The 18,896-nt window shown below is 34.0% G+C and overlaps 1 protein-coding gene across 5 annotated transcripts in view; it reads right to left on the bottom strand.

Moving 5' to 3' along the window:
• LOC106880178 (sodium/calcium exchanger 2) overlaps positions 1–18,896 on the bottom strand; it is a 193,255-nt gene that overhangs the window by 70,092 nt on the left and 104,267 nt on the right. For all 5 annotated transcript variants that reach the window (XM_089360764.1, XM_089360762.1, XM_089360765.1 and 2 more), the window contains exons 4-5: positions 7,619–7,728; positions 3,080–3,163 (exon numbers count right to left, since the gene is read on the bottom strand). In XM_089360764.1, the coding sequence (XP_089216890.1) occupies positions 3,080–3,163; positions 7,619–7,728 (194 nt within the window). The remainder of the gene's footprint in view (positions 1–3,079; positions 3,164–7,618; positions 7,729–18,896) is intronic.

The following is an 18,896-nucleotide window of genomic DNA, read 5'->3' as shown; positions in this document are numbered from 1 at the left end:
ATCTATCTATCTATCTTCTGTCTGTCTGTCTGTCTGTTTAATAGATATGAAATATACAGAGTTGACATAAAATGCTATTATGTTTCTTCTTCACCAACGGCAATGATTCAAGTAAATTTTACTGTGAATTTGTTGTTATAGGTAGATTTTACTGTAAAAAATAACTAATTTTCGTATAACTCTATTTATTGTACCAACTAATTATGTACTACTATTAATTTTTATAACCTATTTTCAAATTTCTAATTATTAATTGATAATTAAAAAATGAATTTTTTAAAATGTAAAAACTATTTTGAGTTATTTCTTAAATTTTTAATAGAAGTAACAAATAATAACAAATAGAAGTAATAACTTGTAATTAAAGTTTTAGTTTTAATAAAAGCTAATATTTTCTAAATCTAAATATTTTATTTACATTATTTACATTCGACGGATATTTGTCCTCATCTTGTTTGTTGTTAACACAACGTTTCGGCTGATATACCCTCCAGTCTTCTTCCTTAGGAATGAGAACCCAAGTTCGAAATTTCCCCAGGGCACCTGAAGTAGGCTGGAGGGTATATCAGCCGAAACGTTGTGTTAACAACAAACAAGATGAGGACAAATATCCGTCAAATGTAAATAATGTGCATAATTCCTCATCTCTTAAATATAGGACTGTCTAAATATTTTATTTAAGATTTTATCGTTAGCTGCAATATTTTAAGTAAAAATTTTCTTGTTCTGTAATTTACCAGATGTAATATGTTGTCCTGAACTTTTCCAAGTGTAATAACTTGTCCTGTAATTTTCAAGGATTATAATATTAAGAATATTATTTCTCTTGCTCGCATCTTTCCATGTAATATATATATATGCATGCATTCAAAATTAAGTTTGGCAAATATATTATGAAATTATATATCTACAATGTTTTTACATGTCTTTCATAAATGATAGCATTAATGATATACTTTAATGTAGTATATGTAAGCATATCCTTACATAATCTGCATTGCAACGATCACCGAAAACATCTGTAAAGATGCTATAAAAAGATTTATAATATATTCTCCATACTTTTTGTATGAATACTCTGTGATCATTATAACCAAGAAGGCCTCTAACAAGAAATTTCACCAAAAGCATGAATTCTATTTACAGCCATCCTCATAACATAATAAAGAACATGTGATGATCTAAAGTATTATCTATATGCCGAGCACCTTAATATGCACACCTATTTTTTAAAGCGTTTGGAATGCATTGTCATAATTACAGCATAGTATACTATGATAGTATATGCAAGTGAAATAGCTATAAATATTATGTAATTTATGATGCTATATAAAAAAAAGTTGTTACCATATCTCCAGTTTTATTCAGAATCTGAACTATATACTCTGTAATCTATTCAAATGTATATAACAGCAAACGAAAATCGGCGGACAAATTGTTTAATATTTCATTAAAAGTTGGGCATACATAGATTTTCATGGAGTTCTAAGCAAAAGGTATCTGTTATACTATCTTATTCGAAATAGCGACTTTTTCACACACACACACACACACACACACACACACACACACACACGCACACACACTCACATGTAGTTTGTGTGTATACATATGTTTCAGAATATAAAGGTATTGAGCTAGAATACATAAAGTCGCAAGTTTATTTTATGTACTGTGATTTTATTCATTCGGTTTCGTAGTCAGTGGTAATGATGTTGATGATGTCGTCATTGTCGATATCCTATTTGACCCCCACTAAAGATCTGTACCTGAATAACTGGGGTTATTTACTCAACAACAAAGAAACAAGACGTAATTCTGAAACTAAAATGAATGTCATCAAAACAAAGAAAGAGCAAAGCTGTAATTATGAGTTCGTAGAGTACTTTAGAGTACAAACCAACGAGTGACTCTTACGTGCTCACTCTACCTGCTAGAAATAGTAACTTAAATTCTACCGTCTTATGACCGAAGTGCGCATCAGTTAATATGTCTTCAGAACTTGGAGTTCTCACGAGTGGAATGCCTTAAAGTTTATTCGGTCTGGGATTAAACACTAACAACAGTGGCAAAGACATGAATGCCAACGACATCGCCAAGAATAACTAAAGTTTTCACAGATTTTCTTCTTTTATTATGATGGGGTCGGGTTTAGTTTAATTGTGGCTTCAGCCCTCATTTTAATGACGATCTAATTTGTATGGCTCGCACTAGGAATAGTATGACACTGCCTTTATTGCTCTGAAAAATCGAGTTAACATTGAACTCCTCACACTACTTTCCTCTTACTACATGAACAAATAAACATTTGAATGGATATATCCTGCATATTGCTATTTGTTTTACATTTAGGCATTTAAACATGCTTTCACATGAATACATAAAAATTGAAGTGGGGATGGGAAACGTTTAAAAACATGTACATAATAGTGTAATATATATATGTTTTGACAAGCATATGAATCTATAAAATATGTTTTCATATATAATGATTATAATAAATAATCATTAGCGACAGAAGCGGTATTAATACCAAAAGTTAATCTTCATATCCAACTCAACGTGGATGTTTTGTTAGAATGCCGAATATCACGTTCTAATAATGATTATAAATGTAAAGCATCAAAAACAATTTAAATAAATAATTTAACTGTGTATCTCGCAGTGAATATAACTGTAAATAATAGTTTACACTATACTGGGTTAAAACCTCTTGGCTGGAAAAAAGACGGACTGCTACCCGCAGGGCTCGAACTAGACGTCTTCTTTAACTTTGAAACATGTGCCATCAACTGCAGCAAAGAAATCTTCCGTCTTCCTTCCATGAACGTATATTTTAATCTCACAAATAACAAACTAAGTTTGTTTACATTTAGACTACAAATGTAAAAGCCTTGGGAAATACGTAAATTATTTAACAAAGTATCTCGAAGCATATAATACTGTTATAAATGATTTTTAACTAAGTTCATTACAGCCTTTTATTTATAGTTATATTTACTCCGAGATACACTATTAGATATAGCATGGTTATATATATGTAATACATTCAGAGTATTCATTATGCCCCAATACATACCTCGCTCTCGCAAATGCCTGGGGTTCGTGTCCGGACCTTCGAGCTGTTAAAACACGGTTTCCGCTGGTCGGTTCAATTTCAGTGCTACAAAAAAGTTTCCAAAGCAAAACAATGTATGCTTTAATAAATAGAGAAACCAAGAAATAGAAATAGATGCTAGGTTTACACACACACACATCAATATATATGCGAGCGAGCAGACAAAAGAAAGAAAAGGGCACTCAACACATTTAGTAGGAGTACCATGTATTTTTTAAAACAGTTTGATTCAGCTCCATGCTACTTATAGATTCTCGGGCCTCTAACTGAAACCCGTCTCTTTCAAGCTTTAGATTACTAAATGGAGAAATACCGAAAGTCCAAGATGGCTACCGGAACAGAGACTGCTATTGGTCAAGGTGGATCACATAGTGTGGTCAGGATAATATCAGTTGTTGGGCAACAGCAGTACTATAAGAAAGGGGAATTTCTTCACGAAACTATAAGTTGCATGAAGCCGAATCAAACTGTTTTAAATAATATATATATATATATATATATATATATATATATATATATATATATATATATATATATATACATACATATATATATATACATACATATATACATACATATATACATAGGCGTGGTTGTGTGGTAAGGAGCTTACTTTCCAACCACATGGTTCTATAGTAGAAGACTATAGTAGAAGACACTTGTCTTCTACTATAGTCTCAGGTCAACCAAAGCCTTGTGAGTGGATTTGGTAGACGGAAACTGAAAGAAGCCTGTCGTGTATATATATATATATATATTTACATGCACACACACAACAAGCTTCTCTCAGTTTCCGTCTACCATATACGCTCAAAAGGCTTTGGCCGGCCTAGGGCTTTAGTATGAGACTCTTGCTCAAGGTACCACGCGGTGGGACTGAAACTGGAACCATGTGGTTGAGAAGTAAACTTCTTACCACTAACAAACGCACACATTGATACACAACCAGAGAAACAAATACACGCAAGCGGTCACATAAATACATACTCTAATGAACGCACACATAATATAATTTCCGTAGCTAGAAATCTAACCTATTTAAATATTTCGCTTCACGGAAATATGGATAATCTGGATTTAAATATCTTACAATCAAATATCATAAACAACAGTTTAATCGATTATATTCAGTTAATATCTGATACACTTTGTCAGTATTGATTTGTATTGGTTTTTACAACCCTTTGAGACTATTTACCGGTATTTAAAATGTAATTAAATTTTTTAGACAGAAGTGTTTAAAACATCACAGCTTTGCAATCATAAAACTATATAAAATAGAAGCAGATTATTGTCTGATATAAGCAGACATATTGCCTTAGTTATTCTTGCTGTGTTGTTATAAATGTGAGCCGAGAGGCTGTGCTGATTACAGTTTGAACGTTTTTGATCACAGTACTGATTGAGTAGTGAGGTATTTTTGAAATGTATTTTTTTTAAACATGTTTTTCTGACTTAATCGAAGGATAAAAGGGAGTGAAGATGATCTTTTGAGAGGCCCACTGAGACTGGTGTGTAAAAGAAGTTAGGCACCAGATTCGACTCTGCTGGAGGTTTCCAAACTCCATGTGGTGATGTTAGACAGGTCGATGCATTAAGTCTGTAGCAAGGTTTGAAACAGAATCGACGAATTGCAAAGTTAAAATCACAGCTTAGTAACTCCTTTTTCATGCAAGCGGCCGAGTTATGGATGAATTAGCAATCAAACATCACGAGACGTATCTTTCTAGAAGCCTATTGAACGTCCCTGTACAAGACTTATAAATAGGTATGTTTTCAGTGCCAACTTTGCAGAGAGTCATAGACGATCGGGCGGAATACATCTCCACTCTCGCTAGGCCATGTTTCGTAGAGACAGGTGGATTCATTTAATACGTCTCATTTCTTACTTCACTGTATAGCAGCCCGCTGCTCAGCTCCACATACACTTTTGCTGTTTTCAGTAGTCATTATCACGGCTCTTCCTCAACCTTGATATGCTGTTATAGTTGGCCAATATGAACTCAACGTGTATAATTTCTCCTGTCTTGGCAGCTTAATTACAGAGCCTTTTAAATCAACTATTTGTAAGAGCTACAGAATTGTTCTTTCCACTGTAAACTTTGCTACAGCAATTTCTAATTCATGACCAACTTGAAAATCATTTGTGCGGTAAAATAGAATTCTGTTAATTGTTCACGAGCATTGTGCATTCATACACAGCCTAATTTCAACTTGACTACGAGCATCTCATATCTTTCTTTCTTTGTCTGTTGTGACAACCAACCACAACGACTACACTGCGTGACAAATTTATGTGCTAACTACATACTAACTATAATACTAGCTATATGCTACATAATAAACTATAATATTAACTAAAGAAAAGGCAAAGTTCGTCCGACTGATTCTACGCAGTTTTCATTTATGTAATTTCACACACAAGCAAGTTGGCAGACCTGATGAGCCATGCAGTGGGATCGAGCCTGAAGCCACAAGACTGCGAAGCGAACTTTTTAACCATACCCTCTTCCTTTGTTGTTAATAAGGTTATCCTTTTTTGAACAATTCATTAACCCCATGTTTAGAAATGAAATATTACAATATTTACATCTACACCATATTTTGATCAGTTTGCTCTCCAGTCACCTTCAGACGTTTTACTTCTGGATGTGTGCATAAGACAAGACTGGATTCAGCCTAGAAGTCTTTGCATCATTTGTTAAGGTTATCTCTGCAGATATTCTGTAGAAATTATAACCAGCACTGATTTTTGTTACGATGTTTTGTATCCGAGACGCCAGATATAAACAAACAATAAGATCCAAGATGAAAAAGGGGTAATGAGCGTATATGCCATATTTCGGGAGCTGGATGCTGATTTCTCATTGGTCATTTTATTGCCCTTGGACTTGACCTCATAAGTGAAAATTATTAATGAAAAATACGTTGACAAAATGGTGTTCTTATTGCTATCGTGTTGTTTACTTGCCGATCACTTCTGACTCTATAGTCTTATGTTTAGATGCATTCAAGACAACTATTTTGTCTCAGCGCATCTTGAACTACATTTCTCATACGCCTTTCTTTTGCATTAGAGATGGGGTGATTTGATAATCTCGTCGTCATCTATAGTAAGAACAAACAAACGTGCAGAAGCTCCCATGTTGTCTAATATAAGTAGAATATGAGGTATATCTGGATACTTAGTGCACTAGCTGTTGCTGATGCTTAGCACCAGGTTAAACCTTATTAAGTAACCGTATGATCACAGACATTTTAGTCGTAAACTTAACACTTTTTTCTTTAGACATAGCGTATTTGAACTTAAACAGCCAATGCACCCTTTTAAAAAAACTTTTAAAGATGTGATTAAAGAGAGTTGGTTGTTATTCCTAGCAGGAAGGACAACTACTTAGAGATACCTAGTATAACATATAAGCTATTTTGTACCCTTGTGGCCATCATTTTTTAAGACTGCAATGTGTTGAGAGAGATTAGGTTGCTATTTTTTGCGAGTCGCCACGTGTATCTTTCTTACCTATACTGCTATGCGTTAGTTTAAACGGTTTAGCTATTTTTTCTCGTTATTTTTATCTCTGGTAAGAGAGGATTAATTTTCCGTTAATTTTATTTGGAATTCTTTTTTATCTTTTTCTCTCACAATGTTTAAATTCAATTTTCAGGAAGTTGAGTATTATGAAAAATAGCTGAAACCACACACACATGCACATAACTATTCTTATTCTCAGAATATTTAACGTGAATGGCGCCATCATGTAGAAAGCATGTGCTGGGCGAGAGCAGCTCGTCTTCATATTTCCGATTCCCTGTTGCAGCTATTAGTTACACTTCGCTGAACCCACCACACAAGAAAATTGTCTTATTTCCTTGTGGAGAGGACTATTCGAAGATACTCCTAGCTTGGTGGTTATAGGGACTGACGTCGTAGGTTGTGGTAATCCAGTGGTCTTGTTTTACTTTTCTCTTCGTCTTTTCAAACATTTACCTTATATCAGCATGATATCTAAAAAACAAAACCCAACAAAAAGACAAAAAACAAAACCCAACAAAAAGACAAAAAAACAAAGGCAATCCTATTGACAATTTTTCCTCTTAACCATCAATACCAGTAAACTTTGGTGCAACATTAATCCTGCATGTCACTTCATACCAATACAACAAATCGTCCATCATATTTCTCCTAGAGACGCAAATCTTTTATACCTCTACTCTCTAACCCGTCTCTTTTGTCTAAGTTACACTCTATGATTCAGATTTCTTCTTTTTTTTCTTCTTGAAATGAGGTACCTTTACTTTCTAAAGCACTCATCACTCCCGTCTAGATATCAGCAACAAACACTTCCAGTTCATCTGATGTTTGTACTATTCTCTGGTCTCGTCCATCCACCAGTAGAGGTTTGCTGTCTATTGATAACATATATACGATCTAGATTCATATTTAGTTTTAACATTCAAAATTTATAATTTGAAAGCAAGTAGTTGTTTAGGTTTACTCACCAAGTGATGACGACACTACGTCCATCATCTGACGTTTCTGACGGAACACGCTGCATTTTCCCAGCGTGCATTGCGGCATGAACGTTTGTGTGATGAACCACTCTCATGCCCTGAGATGACAGAAACATGTGAATAAAGAAAAGAAAAGAGAAAATTAAAATTGTATTTAATTCAACACTGCGAGGGAAATGCAATACATTAATAGAAAAAAAGGTACCCGCCTGGAAAATAACATCTTCGTAGAGAAATAGATACGGTATAAAGAAAAGAGATGTGTAGGTGCAAAGAAGAGCTATTCGTAAACGAAGTAGTTTGTGAAGATGTTAAGAAACAAAAGCCAAAGCAATGTATAGACCGATTACACAAAAGCTTTTGATCACGTTCCGAATTCGTGAACTTTGGTATCACTGCACATTAGCAATACTGCAATGAGGGTTCCTTAATACTAAAACAGAATGTAAATCAGAAGACAGGTTAACTCTGAGTGTATCAAATCTGGAAACTATTTCCGATATCCGGTTGAATACATTTCAGCTCCTAGTTTATTGGCACCCTTGAGAAAAATGCAAAAAAATTCCCATACCACACCAATTGCTTTTAACTCTAAAGAGCTAATGCATATGTATAAAATATATATTATTTTGGAAATAAATTCTCAAGATCGAATTTGTTCCAATGCCACAAAGAAAAATGGGTTTTAACACTTGGTGGGATTGGCCTTCATTGGATAAAGAATAAGTTGTTTCAAGGCTACAAATAAGGTTAAACTTATTTGCAACAACGCAGTTCATATTTTGTAGTTTACACTACTCGGGTGGATTAAAAACCCCATAACAACTCTGGTGGGTTTTAAATCAGAATGAAGAAACGGTTTTGTTATATTTCGCATACGTTATGTAACTTTTATTAGTCTTAGTTTTAAATACAATAGGAGTAAGAATGACCAAGTAAAGGCATAACTGTACACGGGTTGCATATATTTTTATTCCACATGCATATTTTACAACTACACTCTATAACTGCCTCCTTATGAAATTACTCGAATAAAATTTAGAGAGAAAATAGCCCAGATCTAAATGTAACGCTGGACTCCAACAGAGTAGCTAATTTAAGATGATGCCTTCTCGAAAGGAAGAAAACAAAAACATTGAGAAGAAAGATGCGTCAAGAAAACACAAGCAGCGAGTACAAAACAGAAAAAAAAATATTGGGAACATAAACCATAGTGATAGGGCAAGCAAATAATGAAAAACACTGCAAAGTCAAATCTTTACAACACTTGCAGAAAAGCGACCAGCAAAAACCGAACCTGAATAACAAAACTGATATTTGAATAAAAGGAAGTATGAAGAAACTTGAAGAAAATGAAATTCTAAAGGTAGAAATCATGCATGTGGTGATATAAATGTGAAAATAATTGAAGAATTGCAATAGTAAAGGCTTCAACGAAAGTACCCCTCGAAGATAAAACTCAACGGTAAAATAACAACAATAAAAATACCCGCAAACCTAGTCATCACTGACTCAATTAAAGCAGATATAAATCTCAATATCACTTTTGTAAATGAAATAATGCATGCAGTGACTACACTAGTTAAAAAAAGTGAATACTCCCTCAGATCAATTCATAAAAAGAAATTTCAAAATCATAAAGAAATTTCAAACTACAAACAAACAATATGGAAAACAAGCATACAGAAAAAGAAAGAAAATAAAAGAGAAATTACTTTTAATCCATAATGAAATAATGAAACCATCAGCCTAATAAGAATGACATCATGTTTTAACACAAGGCAAGAATTTTAGGTGAAGAATCCCCAGTGTTCAATTGGTACTCATTTTGTCGACCTCGTGGGGAGGGGGATAAGTCGATTACATCGACTCCGGTATTCAACTGGTACTTAATTAATTGATCCCAAAAGGATGAAAGGTAAAGTTGACCTCGGCGGAATTTGAACTCAGAACGTAAAGACGGACGAAATACCGCTAAGCGTTTCCGCCTGGCGTGCTAACGATTCTGCCAGCTCGCCGCTTTGTAAGAGAGAATAATAATTAATAATAATAACGCTTCTCTCGCATTCTCGCTCTCGCGGGAAACCGCTCAATACCTCCATTTTCAGTAGGAGTGGCTTTAAGCTCAACGCATACAGAAGAGGCAAGAGCGGGCATCCTTGGCGGACCGAGCGCAAAATACTAAACGAGAATAATAATAATAATAATAATAATAATAATAATGATAATTAGCTGGTGATGAATGATACGACGTCGAACTAAATGAAACATGAAGTAACATATTGAATGACAATGTGGATAGAGTAACAAAGTACAACATTAGAAGAGAAACAAACCAATCCATTAACATAATTGAATCCAAAACCAAATTAACAAACCAAGTATAGTGATGTGGTATAGACACCTAGTGAATGCAATCATTATGTATTTTTATTTCATGTCTTGTTTGTCTCTTGTTTTGATTATATATATAAAAAAATATTTACTCGAAGAAAAAGCATCGAGTGTATATAATAAATAAGAACGGAACATATATAACAAAGCAAAGTTAATCAGCTTAAAACAAAACTAACATTACATATAAATGCTGTGTATCAACCATGACAAACGTGGAGACTCGTACCTGTCAGCTCCAATGAATGTAATAACGTTAGTTTAATGTGTTGAATGCTCCGAAGCGCAAGTAATACGAGCGTTCGTCAGAACAATCGAAATGCTTAAGCACACAAAAGTGATGGATCAAATAACAATATGTAGTAGGTTCACACATATACTACGCAGTCATAAAACATTTAAGTCATACTAACACAACGAAAGAAACTTGTGTAATTTAGAGAAGCAAAAAATGCACAAAACTATAAAATATAAAGAAAATACAATATCTAAATTTTAAAAAATGAGATCCTAGAAGAAAAAGTAAAATAATTGATTCTAGGGAAAATATGCTGGAGAAAACGATTGTTTGTTGAAACAGTAAGCTTACGTTTAAAAGAAATGCGAAAAATTTTACCTGGTTACCAATGAGGCAGCCATAGGATTAGAATATATGCCATCGAGAACAGAACTACAAACATTTTGGAAGAACTTGAAGATAAAAAATTTGCTGAATAATAAGGATTAAAAAATTCGAGAAAACTCATAAACATAACCAACATAGCGTATTTAATGCGGTAACGATGAATGCAACCAGGACCGCGAGCTACTAGAAAGTTACATGACTTGATAAAGTCTCCAATTTCTAAGTTAATTACTTAATTAGCACAAGGGAAGATTTAACAACAGCGTTTAACTAATTGCTGCAAATGCCAAAATTAACACCTGATAAATTACTGGGGGGAAAAACAATATTAGCCCTACAAAATAAAAATCTCATGAATCTTGCAGATTACAGAATAACTGCTACACCAATAATGTCTACACTCTCCAACAGAATGCTACCGATTTGGAAAATATTTTATCAAAGAAACAGAAAGGGTATCTGATTGAGATGCATAGATGGAAAGAATAATATTTCGTAAACCGAGCGGTTATAAAAGATATAGAAAAAAACAAAACAGAAACAAAGTCAAAGAGGAGTATGGGATTTATTATCGCAAAATTTTCGACTACGTGCAACATTCATGAAGTTTTAGTCATATTTTATAAACAAAGATGGCGAACTGCCAGAATAGCATGACGAGCAAAGTGCTTAGTGGTATTTCGTCCGTCTTTACGTTCCGAGTTCAATTTCCACCGAGGTGAACTTTGCCTTTCATCATTTCGGGGCCGATAAAATAAGTATTAGTTGAATACTGCGGTTGATGAGAGAAAGATAGCCTTTCTTTTACCTTCCTCGCTCTCTTTCTCTCTCTTTCCCTCCCTAATACTGTCCCTCTGCCCTTCACGACTCTTTCTCTCTCCCAGTATCACGTGACCCGTGACCATTTAAACCACTCTCGTCTTTTTTTTTCGCTTTGTCGTTGTCTAGGTCGGTCATGGTCCTTTGTGTTCCTACACCTTTTTCCTACACAGTTTGTTTACTTCTTCCTTTGTATGCACTCATATGCACATATACATACAATGTATATGCATATATATATATATATATATATATATATATATATATATATATATATATATATATATATATATGCATATATATATATATATATATATGTTACTCATACGCACAAAAGTACGAATAACTAATTGTATTAAGTAAAATGTTTAGATAAAAACAAAAATAAAATATAGTTAACAAATATCAAAGTACACCTGAGGAAAACATCAGCAGAAGAAGATCGTTATGGTCAATAAAATACCAAGGTGCACAAGAATGAAGTAAGTTAACATCCAGCCAAAAAATGGCTCAACAACTGTAGACCAAAGACAAAAAAAATCGAAGGTTTGGTTTCCGAAGAACAAGTTCAATGTTTAGACGTGAAAAAAATGATTACCATTACAAAATAATAAAACAGGGTAACGTCAGCTGTAGGCTATAAGATGAATATGCAGACAATGAAGAGAAGCAGCTGCTCTGTTATCACAAAGACAATACGTCGACAGATATAATCGAGTAGGTAGCTACTGCCATTGGATAAATACGCAGACATTTTAAACAACACTGAAAATAAATGTTATAAGCATGTGCCAAATCCAATTGTGAGACAACCATTTTAAATACAGTATTGTGAGTATGTCTGTCCAGACAGGCTACAAGATCAAAGTGAATCTTTCAGTCATAATAGAAAACAGAAAAGAAACTTACTTGATCAACATATAGTCAGAAAGAAAGTTAAAAATCGGGTTTTCTTCCAACAACAAATTGTAATCTTAAAATTTCGTTAAATCTTAATCTGAAATTTCACAACATTCCGCAACATTGGTTTTATTTCATCATTTTTTTAAAATGTAATCATTGTTTTCTTTTATTGATAGTCCATGTGTTTTCGTTTCATTTCGGCTGTTATTTCTAATGACAGGTCGAAAGCAAGATCTGTGAGTATGGTAAGATTATCATCATTCAAGACTGGGCAAAATGCTTTGCGGTATTTCGCCCGTCTTTACGTTCCGAGTTCAAATTTCGCCGAGGTCGACTTTGCCTTTCATCTTTCCTGGGTTGATGAAACAAATACCAGTTAAATACTGGAGGCGGGGGATGTAATCGACTGATCCCCTCATTGTTCGCCTTGTGCTCAAATTTGAAATTATTATTATTATTATTATTATTATTATTATTATTATTGTTGTTGTTGTTGTTGTTGTTGTTGTTGTTGTTGTTGTTGTTGTTGTTGTTGTTGTTGTTGTTGTAGACAGTGAGCTGGCAGAATCGCTAGCATGCCGGGCAAAATGCTTTGCGGCATTTCGTCCGTCCTTACATTTTGAGTTCAAATTCTATCGAGGTCGACTTTGCCTTTCACCCTTTCGGGGGTCAATAAAATAAGTACCAGTTGATTACTGGGTTCGATGTAATTGATTTAACCGCTCACCCCACGAACTTGTTGTACTTGTGTCAAAATTTGAAACGATTATTATTATTCTAATTCATGTCATCTTTGTTTTCTTTCATTAAATTCATTAAAAAAGAGACTTTGCTTTTGTTTCTTCATTAATTTTTTAAAACAGTGTTACACATTAATTTTTTAAAAAAGTCTTCCCGCCTCCTTTTTCTTTGCTCTCATTAAATTCTTTATTTTTTTAAAAAATACTATTCAATTATTACGGTTTCCTTTCTTCGTTTTCAAGGATACTTTGTTGTTGCCATGGCAGCAAACAATTTCGATTTCCACTTGTGATGACACCGGACTCATTTTATTGGCTAAAAATATGTAAATTTTAAATGTTTCTATTTTGTTTATTATTTATTTTTCTAATAAAAATGATTGAAATATTCGTCATGAGCATGCAAAACTACATCTGTGTGGACAATTTGAAAACAATCCATTGAGAATTGAAAATTTTCAATCAGTTGACCTGTTAAAAATTCCACCAAATACTCTAATCCTACCCTTACGTTATCAAATATAACACGCACAACATACACATTACATATAATTTAATTTCATTTGGTGTTGGTATTGGAAACATGAAGCAAAAGAGATCGGTACAGTAATATCTATATCAATAGTATAAAACCATGCAACAGTGTTACACAGAACAATCCACAGTCCACCTTTTCAGGGCTTTGAAATAGTTGGAAAGAAAATTGCGATTTGCGACTATATATTTTTAATTCAGTATATTTGCTGTTAAAAGACAATTGTATTAGGAGGCTGTCCGAAGTTCAAATCGTCAAACAGTAATAAACAAGACAGTCCAAAGGTCATAAGCTAGCTGTTTAGAATTAACTGAACTGAAAACTTTGATTTGCAATGTTAAATGCTTTTTGAATGTACTGTGCCCTCTAGCAAAAGAAATATTATCGCAATGCTGACCTAAGTTCAATTATTAGATATTTAAAATATTACAGCAAATATTTTGATTTATGGTGGCAATGAAACAAGCACTAAAGTAAAATATTGATCATTCACTCCGAATACAGCCATTTGTTTGTAAGCTTTGGAATGTGCGATATCTTCATATTATCTTGTTGTCTGATAGCTTTGTTAAAACCAGAATGATATATATGCTTTAGCAAACTTGTGTCAAGCGATCTTTGGGGTTTTTCTGAATGAATATCAATGTTAACTGAATCTTAACTTAAAAGGATTCGCAGTTAAACTGATATAATGTTGAAAGACAGGATTACCAGTTGTAGATACTCTCATATATAAGACAATCGACTTTGGAAAAAAGACAAAATAGGCAAAATACAACGAAGAGAACGATGTAGTTAAGTGCTTTCAGTCTTTTATTATTGATGTTTGCTAATTCCGTGTCGGAAATATGTGTTCAGGGTAAAACGTATTTAGCATTGTTCTTCTTAAATATCTTATAAATATTTATGTTATCTCGGGAAATATTAATCAAATAAATTAAAGAGATGCATAGACTCACATTCAGATCTAAAGGGGAACTAATCCTCATAATTTTATGTTTTCTATTTCTTCTTTTTTTGCTGGCCGCTGCTGGGACGAATTTTTGCCCTTTTTCTGATATTTGTGCTTTAATACAGCAAGTCCGTAAGAAATGCTGTCTTGTAGTAACTGGCTGATTGACAATGTGAATACATTAAGTATGATACATAGATGGCTATTATTATTGTTGATGTTTGCTGCTGACAGCGTCACATGTTACCAAGCCGTTTCTCGAAACAAAAGGGTCAACCCGATGAAATAGAACGTCCATTAAAATTACTCGTATTGAGATCAATTCATGTAACTTGGATTTTATGGATGACAAAGGGAAATATAAGGCCTGCGATATTTATCTTTGGACGACGATCAACTTCCTTCAGGTAACCCACATAAAAAGGGAAAATGATTTGGAAAGTTCTGAGTTATGCGTTTCAAAAGAAAATTCAAAATGAATTCAACCGATAAATACGAAAGAACTTAAGCGCCAAACATATTAATTTCTTGAAAATGAGGCTGCGAAGGTCTGGAAACGACGGTCATGGATTTAAGGAATCAGTTGTTTAAAAACCAACAGTAAAAAGCTAATAAGATATGAAAAAAGTCTAAAAAGGAAAAGGATAAAACTTGAACATAGTCGTGTGTGTATTCAGCGAAACGTGTATAAAAGGTGTTCCCTATACACTTATATATATATATATATATATATATATATATATATATATATATATATATATACACATACACACACATATATATGTATATATATATTGATAAATTTGTATGTATGTATGTATGTATGCATATATATATATATATATATATATATTGATAAATTTGTATGTATGTATGTATGTATGCATATATATATATATATATATATATATATATATATGTACACACACAAATATATACACACACCTACACATAAACACTCAATACAAAAGTCTTTAAGATAACGCTTGTTGATAATATTGTCAGAATGAAAGTGAAAATCTTTTGCTTTATCAAACGAATGCGTACGTATATATACATACATATGCATATACATATATATATATATGTGTGTGTGTGTGTGTGTAAATATGTGCGTGTGTGTGTGTGTGTGTGTGTGTGTATGTGTACAAAAGTACCTGTCTCGAGTATCTTCTAACGATAAACCCTGTTGATAGTATTGTCAAAATGCAAGTTAAAAATGTGATGATTATCAGACGAAATATCACTTTCAAGAGTAGAAATCCAATAAATAACGAAAGGTTCATATTCAATGAGTAGAAGAGATTGCTGAGAGTTTAATTCCTTCTCATATTTAAAGTTTGTGTCCGTCAATAAGCTTTCGGAAGTTCTCTCTCTATTCTCGGATAATTAAAATAACTGTATTGCGTGAGAGATAAAACGAAAGCAGAATTTTTTTCTTGTTTGGTAATATCTATAATATCTAATACTATTCATTTCATTCATGATGTCTTTCAAAAGATGTTTGGGTGCTATAAGCAGTCAAACTATTGGATGCAGAATTATTAGAAATCAATGATTTGCCATCAGTACCACTCTATATCCATCAATAAGTCACAGACCACATCTCTTAGTAACCAGTGTCTTTTGTATAATTAATAAGTGCTTTGTTGGTTTCAAGTTGTTAGTTCAAGCTTCGAAGTTGATGTTGGCACTTCGTCGCTTACGACGTCGAGGGTTCCAGTCGATCCGATCAACGGAACAGACTGCTCGTGAAATTAACGTGCAAGTGGCTGAGCACCCCACAGACACGTGTACCCTTAACGTAGTTCTCGAGGATATTCAGCGTGACACAGTGTGAGAAGGCTGATCCTTTGAATTACAGGTACAACAGAAACAGGAAGTAAGAGTGAGAGAAAGTTGTGGTGACAGAGTACAGCAGGGTTCACCACCATCCCCTGCCGGAGCCTTGTGGAGCTTTAGGTGTTTTCGCTCAATAAACACTCACAACGCCCGATCTGGGAATCGAAACCGCGACCCTATGACCGCGAGTCGGCTGCCCTAACCACTGGGCCATTGCGCCTCCACTTGACCTTCATTAAAAAAGATATAAAGTGCAAGTTAGTTACAGGTGAAAGAAATTGGGTCCGTTACTTTTTGCTGGGACCAGAGATTGATGGGAGAAACCCTAACTCATGGTTTTCCACATCAGAAAAGCAAAACATCAATAATATCAATAAGTTATTCTCTTTTGACGCAATCAAAATGCCTGCAACAAAGGGGACTTTTCTAAATGTGGCCAGTGGCTAGATGAAGATGTTTAACTTTGAGACGAATTTCGCTTGCCGCGTGAGAAATTTATACAATCTCATCTGATTGATTTCAGCATAGTTTTCGTCACTTCAATTCTACTCAGAGGGCTTGGACATGATCAAGTTGTCACAAGACCGGGGAACTAACTTCTTAATCACATGGCCATGTCTGCTTGTATAAAAAAAAATCACTGTTGATCGAATGGTGAAGTTTTACGTAAATTGATTTCTAGCTTTAGCACAAGATACATACAAGAGAAGAGAGTATGCTTCTACTTTCAATCGAGCCTCACTATTTCACTGGTACTTGTATTTTATTGATATTAGATTAAAGGTTTTTCGTGGTTGTCTCTTCAATTTCTCTCCTGACAACATTTCTCTGAAGAACCCTATCTGTAATATTGGATTTTCTATTCCACGCAGCCGTACACTTTTTTCTCTTCTTGTTGATTTTAGTAAATGATACAAGTCTTGTCGACACAAACCAACACCAGTCTCTTTGAAGCCAGTTTGATCTTATTTGTTTGTGTGTGCGCGAGCGTATTCAATTTGTCTGCTGTGCCAAATTCTCGTTTCTTCTAATGAATAAATATAAACCCGGTCATCGTTTCCTATTCAAAGAAAACGATGACAGGTGAGGGTCTTTCAGAATCTCTTAATGCTGATAAAACAAGAATAAGTGCTCGTTGTCTTCAACACAAAAATGCTGCCAACAAGAGACAGGTGACAGCCACAAAAATCTGTACTGAAGTATCCAGCACATAGTACTTTCAATAAATAGACACAAAAAATGCCAAGAAATAAAGACCTGGATCTAGCTGCAGCATCAATACTTTAGACAATGATTAATCTAGCCGTGTGCTGAGTGAACAATAGACAAAAATATACGGAATCATTGTTGTTTATTTTTACATCAATTGTTTCATAGCACAAATAATTGTGTTTACTGATCTGTCGAAAATATATTCCAGTATAGACAGTTCTCATGAACTCTCTAGGTAGAAAGCTTGCAACAATCCAGTGAAAAGATATCAAATCAAGAAAGAATATCAAATGGGTAAAATAAATAAAATAGGTGTATAAACCTCTTAGGAGTTATTACGTAAAATTTCGGTTAGATACGTAAATGTTCTATGAGACGGATAAATACTCAATGAAATGTTCGGGGAATATTTCCTGATTAAAAGGCGAATTCTCTGAATAATATTCTGACCTGTGTATAATACAGGGCTTACTTATTTTAAGGGGAAAATCAGACAGAGTAGCGTTTATGCCTTTCTCAAAATCATTTGTTCAGCAGCATAACTGATGAGAAATGGTTGTAAGCGTGTGAGAAACACAATCTTCTGTTCACTCCTCGGGGTGTTACCATGTTTTCAATAGAAATTCTAATGACATTAACATAAAATTTGAACCAGAGAATGAGAGTCCACGGAGTAACGCGACCTATTAGAGATATCAACAAACTTCCTCCTCAAATAACATACCAAACTCTCTTTAAAAACAAAAGAATACACAATGGGTAGTGTACACTTGAGTAACGACTCGGTATCTGTTGTTACAATTACGTAATTTGGTTATGAAGAAAGGCATGTTGTAGATATATATATACATCATTTATTGCTACATTAATGCAGATGTTCATGCAATATAAGAAGAGGAAATTTTATACGAAACGACGTATAATACAGGTGCAGGAGATCTCCATCAGAAATTCACATTAGGCCGCTATTTACACGTCAATGCTCATGCTTGTTACCATGTTGCCTCGGTATGTTTCATCATCTATCGCGTCGGGTTGAATATGTAGCTGTGATAACAGCTATAGGTCGAGAGCGAACTCCACCAGGGACCGAATTCACTTTGGTCTTTTCGCGCTAAAATGAGCGGTATTTCTAAGCTCTGTTCACAGAAAATCCTAGTAATACTGTCAGACTATCACGTGAACGAAAACTGTTGATTAGATGGAAGGAAAATATACTTGGACACATGATCAACTCATGATTT

This window comes from Octopus bimaculoides, chromosome 12 (genome assembly GCF_046866305.1).
Source record: "Octopus bimaculoides isolate indiv1 chromosome 12, ASM4686630v1, whole genome shotgun sequence".
Lineage (NCBI taxonomy): Eukaryota > Metazoa > Mollusca > Cephalopoda > Octopoda > Octopodidae > Octopus > Octopus bimaculoides.
The sequence above is the reverse complement of the archived record's forward strand: the minus strand, read 5'-3'. Positions and strand labels throughout refer to the sequence as shown.